At 45.9% G+C, this 13826-nt stretch overlaps 3 protein-coding genes across 3 annotated transcripts; all 3 read right to left on the reverse strand.

Annotated features, from left to right (window-relative positions):
- Window positions 1–500: 500 nt before the first annotated feature.
- MYCTH_116175 (glycoside hydrolase family 61 protein) lies at window positions 501–1465 on the reverse strand (the record flags this gene model as incomplete). Its single annotated transcript, XM_003664679.1, has 5 exons — window positions 501–557; window positions 685–827; window positions 926–1045; window positions 1158–1386; window positions 1418–1465. 5 exons carry the CDS (start codon window positions 1463–1465, stop codon window positions 501–503), a joined length of 597 nt encoding a protein of 198 aa, XP_003664727.1.
- Window positions 1466–3324: 1859 nt separating this feature from the next.
- On the reverse strand, window positions 3325–4222 carry MYCTH_2111512 (uncharacterized protein; the record flags this gene model as incomplete). Its single annotated transcript, XM_003664496.1, has 2 exons — window positions 3325–3797; window positions 4000–4222. 2 exons carry the CDS (start codon window positions 4220–4222, stop codon window positions 3325–3327), a joined length of 696 nt encoding a protein of 231 aa, XP_003664544.1.
- A 1314-nt stretch (window positions 4223–5536) lies between these two features.
- Window positions 5537–6604, reverse strand: MYCTH_2020046 (uncharacterized protein; the record flags this gene model as incomplete). Its single annotated transcript, XM_003664497.2, has 1 exon — window positions 5537–6604. A coding segment is annotated over one exon (1068 nt), but the record flags the coding sequence as incomplete, so codon positions are not given.
- Between the last annotated feature and the right edge of the window lie 7222 nt (window positions 6605–13826).

The raw sequence follows: 13826 nt of genomic DNA on the forward strand, positions 1-13826 counted from the left end.
TCGTGGACAAGGAAGTATTTGTGGAAGCGCCAGATCGGAGCTCGCGAAACTCTCGAACCCTGCCTGACTGCGGCGTGCACCCTCCTGGACACCATGGATGCTTCCGAGGCCCCGGATCGCTGGACCTGGCGATCCGGCAGGACCCCGCGCACACTCCGGGCCGAATGTGGCAGTGACCGGCGCCCCCAGATCTGGTCTCGCCGATCACTTCTCGGCGTAACCGGGGATGGTTTCGCATTGTTACATGCACGGCAAAAAGGCCCGACATCCCGTCAGGATCAAGAAAAAAAGAATGCGTGTACACAACACTGGTGTAGTGTATGGAAGATAATCTGCGATTCGCACACGAGCTGACCTCGAGACGCAGCTGATCCATGTATGACAAGCACTAAGCGAGCGACCACGAATCCTCTCAGCTCGAAAAAAACCTACCCAAAGAGTCATTCGTCATCCTCATCTGAGTCACGCAAGCCATCCGAACGATCCGAGACCCGCCGTCACTAGCACTTGAACACTGCCGGCCCAGGGACGATATACGAGTGGAAGTTGAAATAGATCTGTTTGCGCTCAGTCAGCGACCGGTCTCGCGAAGCACCGGTTCGAACGACGAAGGCGACGATGACGACGCATGATAGCTCACATTGGCGGTGTAACCAGGATCGGTCGCCTTGATCTCGGGGTGACGGTGCCTCCGCCCGTCACATTCACCTGGGCGCAGCTGATGTAGAACTGCGGAAGGGCACCTGGGTTATGGATGGCCAGGGACTGAATCCGCAGTAGGTATTCGCCGTCCCTGATGCACTTGAGGATGCTGTACTCGTACGAATCTGGGGTCGGACTCGTCAGTCCTCCCAATGCCGGCTTGCCCACAAATAGGAGGCCCCGGAGTCGTCGACGAAGGAGGAATGGTGACAAAGCGACATACTCCTCGTCGGCCACGACGCCTGGCCCCCGTTGAACGTCGGTCCCCAGTCATAGATCTTGAAACAGTCACCGGACCCGTCGTAGTCCTGGGCTGAGCCGGGAGTTTTGGACATGTACATACCTGCTGGAGCCATCAGCCACAGTCACAGTCATCACAGTCACCGCCAGGTAGCCAGCTTGTGAGCTAGTTCGGCAGCGCATGTCCGGTTCCCGTCCATCCATGCTCTCTGCACTGGTCCGGTCCACGCACAGCGAGATGGGCCCCTGGTGGTAGACGGCAACGTCGCTGAAGAAGGTGAACGAGTCTCCGGCCTTGACGTCGAGCACGGTGGTGCTGGTGCCCGAGCCCCCGCCGACGTTGCAGCGCAGGTTGGTGTCCGACAGGTCGGTAACGGGCGAGTTGTAGTTCGTGTTCTTGCGAATGTGCTCGTACACGCCAAACTTTCTGGACCCGACGCTGAGCTGCTGGAAGATGTAAGTGTCCCGAGGCGACGTCGGCCACCCCGAGGGTGAGGGCGGCGAGGAGCGTGGCGAGCTTCATGGCCGCTTGTTGTGAGGTAGAGATGGTGGACGCTTGGCGAGAGGAGAAGCAGGTGGATGAAAGCGGTTAACGTCAATGAGACAGCAGCGGCTTTTTAAGTGCGAGCGCCTCCAGCATGTTGTTGGACCGGCGAGTCCACGGTTCTAGACCCTCCCTCTCCATTGCATGGTTAGCGCACACCTACAGATGCCGTCGCACCGTGGCGTGGCAGCCACTCTAATTAGTTTGCAGACGGGGAGTCTTGTTCCAACACGCCACGCAATTAATTACCGTTTTTTCAGTCCCAGAACGCTAGGGACAAAGGCCCTGAGTTAGAAGGGGACGTAGATGAGCTGGCGATGAGTTCCATCTGTGTTATATTCCGTGTCAAATGGGGCCGTTATGGTGTTGGCACAGGAGGGCTTGAATCTTTGACGATAATATCAAGCCGTCTCCATCATTTGTTAGCATATTTGTCACGCTGATGACGCTCGGCATTGGAGAAGTCGAGCCCAGGAGGCATTGATCAACTGCTTGTTACACGTTATGATGGAACATTGAACGGGAGCCAAAAAATAAAGAACCGAATATTAAGCCAAGACGTAATATCAAAAAAACAGTTCGCCCGAGCAAAAGATATTTACAAAAAGCTCCTGTTTCCCAGAGCGCATCATGCTATTTTTCTCCTGAGTGGTTGTGACTAGGGGGGCGACACCACGGAACAAGAGGCACAAGGCCACTAGCGAGGCCCCTGATTTATAATGGAAGAGAGCTTCGACAACCCACAAAGTCATTGGCAGTTTTTCCTTGTCATTGTGAAATTTAAGGTATTGGGTAGGAGGTCAAAGATGTGGTAGCGAGAATATTTGGTTAAAACCTCATCTCTGGCCAAGGAATTCCAGACCATCTAGCCGATGTGGTAATTAGCAGTGCGACTTCGGAACCCTCCGTTCCACAGAGACGGCTCTTCTTTGCATCTGTGCCCAGAGGGCTCATGACAAGCTTTCCATTGGTGTGCTCTTGAATTGCGCAGCCAACTGTCCAACAGACCATCGTCGGTCGCCATAATTACGCCCATTCCGCCACGCGGTTCAACGAGAGAGCACACACTCTTGAAGCGCCTCACAGTTTTATTAACCCGGATAACTCTTGAGTCCACGTCCGTATGGTCCCGGTGATGCAACCGAAAAAGTAAGACGATTTCAGCATGCATGGTACGACTGTGCGAATGATTGGGCAGCACAAGAATGGGCCAGGCTAATATAGAGTACCTAAGGTAGGTAGTACTTGAAATCCTGAGATTAAATTATGCATTATCTAGCTAGGTATACACATCGGTAATACAGATTAAGTTCCTTGAATGTACATACAACGGATATTTGCGCACGCTGGAGATGGGAGTGATGGGTATAAGGGGATGCTCCTGACAAAATACAAGATGCCTTGTACACGCAATGGATATAGCAGCATCAGAAGTAAGAAGAGTGTCTGACCCACTCAGGTCACATCCATATCGCTTCATTTACTCTGTTCGCAATCGGAGCGTGGTCCCCAACACCCTGCACCCCGCAATCATATGCTCCCAGATGCCTCAAATTACCCCCAAATTGGCAACACAAGGGTCACCACGCACCCATAAGAGGTGGTTGCCAACTACTCGGCGTCCTGCCTATGCGCGGCTGATTCCATTCTTATCCCGTTCACCCGTGCCTGTGTCGTAGATCCTCAGTGCTCTGCAACTACCCTCCGACTGAAACGCTCCACAGCTCGAAACAAAAGCCCCCATCAACGACGAGGACGACGATGACTTGAGCGGCGACGATGACTTGAGCGGCGACGATGACTTGAGCGGCGACGATGAGCTAGCGCCGGGACCCGTGCTAGACGACCGTGCTGGACCGCGAGATGTTGGACGGCGTTGGCGGCTGCGGAAGCGCGTCATGTGAGTCGGGCGATCCGGCGGTAGCGTCCCGATCGCCATCGTTGTCTCCCGCCCACCTGCCATCCTCACCAGTCTCAGGGTCCATCAGATTTCCGTCGTTCTCATATCCGTTCCAGGTTCCGTTCCTGTTTTCGTGTCCGTGTCCGTTGTGGTCGAGTCTCGACCCTCGGCCGGTGCCGACGGCCCCGACAGCGACAGAAGGAGAATCCTGGTCGAGCGAGCGGGGTGAACGCCTTGCAGCCCTGGCGGTGGGGCGGCCGTAGTGCACCGCAGTGCTCTCGCCGGCAGATGGGGGGCGGCTTGGCGGCGGGGAGTTGACACTGACTGTTGGGGTAGAGCTGTTGTCGCTGTCCGGGTACTCGTCGGGTGTTGGGCGGCGGCGGCGGCGGGCGGTCCGCTGGCGGGGCACCGCTGACCGGGCGGGAGTTAGTTGTTTATTTTTTTTTTCGTTATTTGGCTTATTAAGATTTGTTTTCTTGGTGGGTAGGAATGTTTGGAGATCTGGGATCGATGATAGTGTGAAGGGAGGGAGATGGGGGGTTGGGACAGCTTTGGTCGTCATGGAGCTCCCCCCCGGGGGGGAGGGGAGGGAGGGTGAGGGGGGGCTTCTTACGACAGGTCAGGTCGAGACTCGGAGAGGAGTAGTATCGCGGGCGTGCCAGATACTCGGTACTGGTGCTCGCAGCTGAGGCGCGAGATTCGGCTGCCGGGCGGAGCGGGCTCAAATGGCCACACCGTGGGCATGGGCCGACTTCATTGCGGTGATGATGCACGGCGCCATGCGGATGGCAGCTGATGGTGCAGGAGCAACTGATCTTGCTGACTTTGGTTCCCATGGCGATACTTGTAGGTATCAAGAATGAATCTGACACCCTATAGTTAATGATGTGACTGAGGCTCAAGTCCTCCAAATGAAGGAAATGACGGATAGTCTCGGATCCTTTCTTTTGCGAGGAGATAAATGACCAAAATGGACAGTAAAGCTGGTGTGAAAACCTCGCCTCATCCCGAGCATTGGCATACGGAATTGTATGCGGTGCAGTGCAGTGCAACAAGGTTTCTGACGACCTGATATTCAAGGAAATCAGGCTCTCCAAACTCTCAAAGCAGTGCAATTGTGGCCGTGACTCCAGTTGCTTTCTCGAATTCCCCGATGCCTTCGGACTCAAAGGCTCAAACCTGGAGCTTCTTGCCTGCTTATCTTCGTTTGGGATCCATGGAACCTTGATGGCCACCTTCCTCTCTCTTTGAAGCGTTCTCGCCTTTCATCCGAGCTTATCGCACTGGCTGGCATTGAGATCTCGGAAAGTCTCCCAATCTCTCCATGATTCGCATTTGTTCGCATTTGTTCAGAGAATGGTTACATATATTCACCTACGTAACCAGATCCAATTCAAGGAAAAAGAATATCAGCTTGTCAACTTTGGGTCGACCTGGAAAACGCAAGTTCGACCAGATAAAGTTCGAAACAGGGTTAGTCGCCTGCTCCCTGCAGTGAGTGAGTGAACAGCACAGTGGGCAAACCGGCACTTATTGCCGCCCTGCACTCTCAAGAACCTTACAAAAGCCTGATAGTGAATCTTTGCAGTAACCCGGAAGGGCAAGGCCCCCTGTAGGCTCATCCGCAAGCGTGACAAGTGCTGGAGAAGGGCCACGTTCTCGGCTGAAGCAAAACTTGCGTAGGCTAAGGTCAACGAGTGAGGCTCAGTAATGATATTAAGATCTCAATGGAAAAACATTTGTGAAACGGTATGCTGCAACCGGCCCTACAGAAAAGTCGACTCCGAGGCAGAAATCGAGAATGTTGAGATACCGAGAAACCATTGGACTCACGAGGAGCAGCATGCCTGAGATGAGCCATGCTTCATGATAGCCAACGAAGATATAGTGGTTCAAAGGCAAGGTTGCTTATCTGCACGACTCGGGCCCGAGAGTCTCGGCAAGGTCAGTAGTGCTTCTTTTTAGAACTATGCTCTTTCGACCGCGCGGTCTAATACGTGACTTTGCAGCGATGCAGTGAGGGGACTGACGTCAGGTTTTCATAGTCTTTCCCAATCCTTCCCTCGTCCGCGCACTCGCATATCTAATGACCCAGTTCTGCCCAGCTAACTAGTTGATACCTCCTCATTACCTAACCACAAGTTCGTCTTCTACGGCTCCCCCAAGACGCCGCATGTTTCCTCCGTCTTGTACCTCTTCGCGTTGAACAAGATGTCCGTCATCTCTCCATCCTCGAGCACCAGGGCCGGCTGCGTGACATTGTGCTCGACAGCGCCATACAGCATCCACCCGCTCAGGGGCCGCAGCGTGGCATGCTCCGCCGCCGCCTCCGCGGGGTCCCCTAGCCGCGTCAGCGCCTCCTCGTACCCGGGCGGGGCTCCCTGGGTGATCTGCTTGCCCAGGGCGCCTGCGGCGACGTAGGCGGGGAACTTGTCGCGGCCGCCAAAGTCCTTCACGATGAAGGGCACGCGGGCGTAGCCGACGGGGGCGAAGGAAAGATCCAGGACGGGGTAGTCGACGTAGTCGAGGCGGAGGACGCTGGGGAGGTCGCGGGCATTGGAGGGGCGAAGGGGCGGCCGGCGGTCCAGCTGGGCCAGCAGCTTATCCCAGTCGGCCCGCTCGCCCAGCAGGGTGACGGAGGGGATGCCGCAGACCTGCTTGCCGACGTACTTGAAGTAGGCCTGGGTCAGCCCCATCATGAGCACGTTGGCCGTCATGACGTCGCTCTCGGTCGCGGTGGAGTAGTCGGGAACGATCCAGTCCAGGAGCCAGTCCTTCTTGACGCGCTTCTGGATCTCGTCCTTGAACCGGAGGAGCACGTCGTACCAGGTCAGGTCCTTGATGTAGATCTCCTCCCGGCCCTCGCGGTCCACAAAGAGCGAGCAGACCTCCTCGGCGTGCGAGATCATGCAGAAGTTCACCTGGACCAGGATGGTCAGCCACACCTCGTCCGGGCGCACCACGAGGTGCAGGTGCTCGCCCCAGGCCTCGATGGCGCCGCGGACGAACGAGTCGGCCGAGGGCTGGAGCCCCGTGGCGGCCGACAGGTTGGCGGCGGTCGGCGAGAGCGACATTAGGAGCAGCTCGGCGCTGTTGTTGAAGAACTCGTACGGCGCCGACCCGCGGAAGTAGTCGTCCTCGGAGGCGACCGCGGCCGGGCCCGTGTACGGCTTCGGCTCGGCGCCACCGGGGATGACGACGACCGCCGCGGTGGCGGCCGCGGCCGTCAGGAGGAGCCTGGGGAGCAGCTGCATCTTGGTTGTGTTGCGTTGTGTTGCCTTGGGTCTACTGCATACACGAGGAGGGAATGGAGCATGAAATCCACGCACTGGAGGATGGGGGTCTTTCCATTTTCTCGAGCCCACACTCGACTCAAGAACGGGAGGGGTCGCGGGAGTCCTCTTTTTGCCGTTTTGGGGGCCCTCTGAAGGATACAGAAAAACTAAAATACTTCGTATTGGCGTTGAATCACGCAAGCCAAGCCGCGGAGATGAGGTCTTGAGTAGCCTCGCAGGCCTGCTAAATTGGCCCTAATTACTGCCGTCTCTAGGCTTCGGATTGTGGGACCCCGCTGCAATGGAAAAGGCGTGCAGCTCATATACCTGCCCGGAGAACTTGTTCAAGGACAGTACATGTAATGTACGTGGATGTGTATGTGAACAATACCTACCTAGGTACAAACAGCATTCTTTTGTGCATCACAAACTTCGAGGGGAAAAACAGGGAAAAAAAAAAAGAAACTGAGAGAGGGAGTCTTTCTAGTTGACCCTTTGAGGAAACTTCACAAACCGCTCGCTGCAGTTTAGATCTGGAAGGTGATTGTTATTAATTAAGTCGGACCCCCCATATACCGACCACCCCCATTTTCCGACCGCTTGGCAAACCCACACCGCTTCCTCAACCCAACCACTTCAACTTACCATAACTCTACCAATTCCATACCAAACAAGCTCATCTTTTAAATATATATTCGTTAGCTTATAATGGCTTATACTAAGTAGGATTTACAGGATATAATTATATAATACTAACAGGGTATTTAGTTATAATAAAGTATCTATAAGGAATTTAGTATTCTAAGGATAACTTTCTATAACCGCCTCTATGGCTCTTAACTACATTTAATTACTTCCGAACTATGGTAATCTTTTAGCTAGGTATAAGAAGAACGACTTACTAAATAGGTTTTGATCTAGGCTGCCCTAGGTATCCTACTAACGTATACGTAAATTAGGGAGTTTACTAGCTATATTCTCTAGGTATAAGGAGTAAGCTATACGATAGTTAGAAAAGGCTAGTTAGCTTAGTTTCTTTATAGGAACCTTATTCTTAGAACCTAATAAGCCTATAAGATAGATTTAGTCCATATTAATAGCGCTACTAACTTAGTTATATATAATTAGTAGCTATAGCTAAGTATCCTAGCTATTAAGGGTATCTTACTAGTTAACTATTAGAATATAGATAAATATAGTATTATAGAAAGGTAGGGAACCAATAGTCTAATAGTTAGAAGTACCTAAATATATATAATTTAGTATAAAGCTCCTAGTTTATATACCTAGACTTTATTCCTGAAGTATATCTCTATAATAGGGATATCCCTTCCTTTAGTCGTTAATGCAGTACGTTATCTACAGACACGTCTATCATATAAGGCTAGATAAGATAAGATCTATAGATCTAGCAAACAGGCTAGCAAACAGAGGGTTCTTTGTTCCTATCCTCTACTTATACAGAGCCATAGGGCCAGCTAACATAGGAAGAAGACATTGCTCTTTTAAACTATTTATAACTTACCAACTTTCTTCCGTCTATTGGAAACTATCTTCTATCAAATGGTAGCGGAAACTCTGCTCTAACCATCCAAAACTACTAGCACTGGAATTGAATCGCGTTGATGATCAGTTTAATACCACTTTCGCGATAGTTACGCTCTGTTTTGGTAACTTAGTAACCAAACCAGGCAATTCTATTATAACCACTATAAAACCTCTGTTCCTAGCGACTTAGTAACCAGGGCAGTCATCTATCCTCCTCTTATCTATTAACCCTATCTTTATTTAACCTAGCGACTTGGTAACCGGTAGCTAGGCGAATCTTATATTAACCCTAGGATCTTTTCTTACAGAAGATCCTCTTCGATCTTCCTATCCTTTAAATACTCTTATTAAAAAACTAAATATTAGGGAACTGTCTAACTACGCTATAAGCGTTCTAAGGAGGCGTAATAAGATGCCTTATATACCGTAGGTATAGCCGTTAGATTATAATCCTAAAGGTTAACTATAAGAAGAAGCTCCTCTATAGGAGCCGGAATTGCTACTTAAATTTGCTAATAAATATAAGTTATAGTAAGCTAAACCTAATAAGTTTAGTACTAATAAGGAGACGTTAGCTTAGTTAAATGGTAAGATAGATCTTTGGTTTGATTAGCTAAAGGAATAAACCGATTATATTTCTAATAAGACTAAAGGAGCTATCTATAAGCTGTTATAGACGCTTGAAAAGAATCTTGCTGGGATAGATTATAACTTTGCTTACTACCTGTAAGAAGCTAAAGATCGAATTTCCTAGTGCTTAGAGAAATATATGGAAGAAACGATAGTACTATTAGCTAATCGTATCGAAGGGCTAGAAATCTATACTAATTAGTATAGTAATATACTTGGCTAAGTGATAACTTAAATAAAGGAATTGGTTAATATAATATATAGTATAGAGAGCGAGATCGATAATTAACTATCTAGTTATTAGTAATCTTCTTTTGACCTTACTAGACTTAGCACTATTATAGAAGAAGTATAATAAGTTAGCAATCTTGTAAAAGATATACGATATAATAGTAGTACTTTCCTTATACCCCCTAAGGGCATTAGTATCGGCTATTGTTATAATCTTAGCCGCCTTAAACGTATATAGCCTTCATATAAGATCTTATACTTTATAGCTAGTAGAGATAGAGAACCTAGTTCCTCGAGCTCTAACGACGGCGATGACGAGCTATCTAACTATTACTAACCTTTAGGTAACTAGAATCTAGGACGCCATCGTAGCGCTCTATACCCTAGTAATAGTAATGGTAATAATAGTGGCGGTAATAATAGTAATAATAGTAATAATAGTAATGGATATCATAGATACGAGTCTATATATAATACTACTATAAGTATATAGAGCTATTTAGACTTTAAGATTAAAAGGGACGATATTAACTAATTTAATCCTTCTTTCCCTAACCTATATTCCTTAGGTATTATTAACGATAGTAAGAATCTAGTATTTACTAATGTCTATTACTTTGCTAACTATATTAAAACCTTCCTAGAAAGCGACTCTAATAATAATATTAAGATATAGATTCTATCCTTCTTCTAAACTCTTCTTAGTAGTCTAGCTATCATTTAGTAGACTAACGAGTTAAACGGCTTTACGTGTAGATAATTATATAAACTAGGTCTTCGAGCTATTATAGATCGACTATAGGAACGCTTTATACCTAACGCTATAACTGCCACTTGCAAGTTTAACGAAGCCTACCTATATTTAAAGGATATTGCGAAGGACGAGTAAGCGCTTAGTTTCTTTATTTAGAAGATACTTTGTTAGGTACGCTTAATACGTATACTTAACGAATATAATGATAACTAGCAAGAAGTTATAGTTTAAGTCTAGTTAGCTATAGACCTCTATATTAAGTAGTATTTAGATCCTCCCTAGTAATACTCCTTACTTGGTAGATATATATAGTATATCGAGTAGTCTTGATCTATCGTTCTAGCGGCCGCTCTTAACTACTACCTATATCTATGGAAAAGGTTATCTATAGACGGCAAATTAAAGTCTCCTAGAGCTAAAGACAAGGGCTTGTATAAGCCTACATACCGTAACGCTAATCGACCTCGATAATTTGCTTATAGATATAACAAGTCTCCTAAATATGACTAGCGCGACCGCGGATTTAACCATAATCGCGAGTTTAATCGTAATTACGGATTCGACTATAACTATAACTAGGATTGCCGTGACTAGGATCACTATAACTAGGATCGCCGTAAGTAGGGCAATTGTAGCCAAAAGCAAGTCAGATTTAGCAAGGATGACCGCTAGCGAAAGGAATATCGTGACCGTGCCTACTTTGCTAAAGAAGCTAGCGATAGCTCCAAGCTAGATCAATCTGACGTATAATCGGCCAAAAGTACCCCTGAATCTGGATCCGAATCTTTAGGTAGCGATACTAGTATCGTATACCTCATTCTAGACTTGTAACTTACTTACTATAAGTGCTACAAATCCTTTAGCTTGTATATTAAACTATATACTTACGTTAAGCAATATCGTAGAACTAGTCCTCTTCCTTCTGTCTATAACTATAAAGCTAATCTTATAGACTTGGCTTGCTATATCTATAGTTTTTATAATACTACTCTAGAATCGCGAAATACCCTCTTCTAGTACCTGAAATCTTATAAAGATGCAAAATCTAGCAGCATTCGCTGCCTAGTAGATCCTTCTACTTTAAACTATTAGTTAGATCTGCCTACTTTGCCGCCGGAAAACGTATACTAAGCTATAGACGTACTACCTATTATATCGCTGGCAGACATTATAGTAAAATTATACTAGGTCAGGGACGTACCTCTTAGGCATATGCCTGACCGCTACGGTTTACCGCTAGGATATACTTATCTACGCGTTAGGGTATACTATAAACCTATAGATCGTAAAGTAATAGAAGTATACCTGGATCCTAGCGCTAGCCGCTCTCTAATCGACTATATATTCCTATAGCAATTAAACTACTAGATCGAACGACGTAAGGGCAGAGTCAAAGGCGTAGGAAACGCTATATTAAGCCTTAACAAATAGGCGTCCTTTAATATCTACTTGCTAGGTATAGAAAACGGTACTCCTACCCTGGCTAAGTTTACCTATATAGTATAGGTTGTCGATTCTCTAGTACTAAATCTTCTAATAGGTAACAAATTCTTAGATTCTTATAACGCAAATATCGACTATTAATATAAGAAAGTCAAATTGTAGTTATTTAACTTCTGCTTTCCTTTTTCTATATATATATACTTCATACCTTATATATAGAAGGTTAAAACCACTCGCGAAATCACTCTCCTGCCTAACTAATGGGCAATGGTGCCTATTAAGTATAAGCCTCTCCTAATAGGTCGTGCCTTTATATTTAACTTGGCTTACGTAGCCATCTATAACTTTGTTATAGATACGAAGACTCTAAAGGTTGTACCTATTGAAAATACTATATAAGGAACGCTATATATCCCGAAGAGGCACCCTATCGGAAGGATCAAAGAAATGGAAGACAGTAGCTACTTTGCCTATTCATAGAATACTGCTTTCTATATAGTAGTAATCGTAACTACCACTTTAACGATAGCTATACCTATAGTAGCAAACGACGTTAACCCTATATTAGTAATTACTAATTAATGTAACGTTATACTAGTCAATACTTACTTTGATTTGAACCACTATTTAGGTATAATCCTCGAAGGTAGTTACGTCCCTATAAAGCCTCTTATAACTATAGCCTTATTTGCAGCCTCTGATAACGTAAATTCGGACATTCCTATTAGCGACTTCGTCTTCTAACTTGCCTAGTAATCTCAACCTTTTCTACCATAGGATATTTCGCCAGGAGCGATCCTAGGAGCTGATGACATAGAACATAAGCCACGTATACCTAAGAAGTATTCTATACTAGGATTAAAGATACCCGGCTCCCTACCTAAGATCATTACTAATAATAGCGTCTATATCTACATAAGTGACCTAATACTAGTACAGAAGTTCGCTAACTTAGTTAATAGATTTCTATAGCTCTAGAACGACACTAGTCTAATTGATATACCGTAAAACGAATAGATGAAAGTGCCACTTATAGAAGGGTGGTAACACTAAAAAGTACGCTCCTATATATACCCGTTAAGCTAGAGGGATAGGGAAGTCCTAGACAAAACCTTCGACGCCCTCTATTAATAGGGTAAACTACGGTTCGCAAAAGACGCTACTCCTTTCGCCTATCCTGTTTTCGTAGTCTGGCGCACCGTCAAGGGTATCGCCAAGGGTCGTGTCGTCATCGATCTACGTAGTCTAAATAAGGTTACCGTTCCTAATAACTACCTATTACTACTATAGTCAGAGATCATTATAGCTCTATATAGAAAGAAGTTTATTATAGTAATTAATGTAACGTCATTTTTCTATTAGTTTGGTATATATTCTCCCTATCGTAACAGATTTACATTAATTAGTCCCTATAGTCTAGAATAGCTAACTATAATACTAATAAGGTATTATAATTTACCTATATATATATAATGGTTCATAGATTAGCTATTATAACTATATTCCTCCTATTGTTACACGTTTATTAACGATATTATTATCTTCTTAGATATAGCTAAGGATTATATATAGCACCTAAGGACGATCTTTACCCTGTTCTAAAGGAAGAATATCGCTATCTCGCTTACTAAATCATATATCGGCTACCTAAATATAAAACTACTTGGCTTTTATATAGATAGTCTTAGCCTTACTAATACGGATTAGCGTATTAAAGCGTTTAAGTAGTTATCCTTTCTATATACGTTAAAAGCGCTGGAATAGTACTTAGGCACTACTAGTTTCCTTCGACACTTAATTCTATACTATATAAAGATCGCTAAGCCACTTTAGAAACGTAAGACTAACTTGCTTACGTATAGCTATAAGTCTAGCGAGCTAGAAGTTAGTAACCATACCTAGAGGATAGGCTACTATAGCTATACTTCCTTCGAGCTAACTAAGCAGGAAGAAGTATCCTTTATAGCCCTGTAAGAGGCTATATATTACGAGAACCCGACTATCCTCTACCACTTTAATCCTAACAAGCAGCTATATATTTAACTCGACGGCTATTTAGAACGCGGATTTAGCGTTATAGTCTTCTACACTCGTGATAGATACGACTAGCGCCTAGGCAACCCTATCCTAGCTAACCAAGTGCTACCAATAATATTATTAAGCCGCCTATTAACAAAGGCTAAGATACGATACAGACCCTCTGAACAGGAAGTCGCTTATCTAGTCTAGGTAATTCATAAACTATGTATAATAGTCTATTTGGCGTGTATACTAGTTATCATTCTAACTAACCATACTACTATACGTAGTATTATAGAATAAACTAATCTAGATACAAGTTCTACCGACCATGCCAACTGTCGCCTAATTAACGCGTCTATCTACCTGTCGTAGTACAACCTTAAAGTCTACCATCTTCCTAGAAGACTTAACTTCGTACCAGACGTATTAAGCAAATTAAGCGCTTTAGGAGACCCCAAACCTTCTAAATGCCTAGATAGAGTAGCTATACTTAATGACGTTTAGTTCGCTTTCGCCAAAGCACAGATAGATCCGGAT

Source organism: Thermothelomyces thermophilus, chromosome 4, assembly GCF_000226095.1.
Source record: "Thermothelomyces thermophilus ATCC 42464 chromosome 4, complete sequence".
NCBI classification, from domain to species: domain Eukaryota; kingdom Fungi; phylum Ascomycota; class Sordariomycetes; order Sordariales; family Chaetomiaceae; genus Thermothelomyces; species Thermothelomyces thermophilus.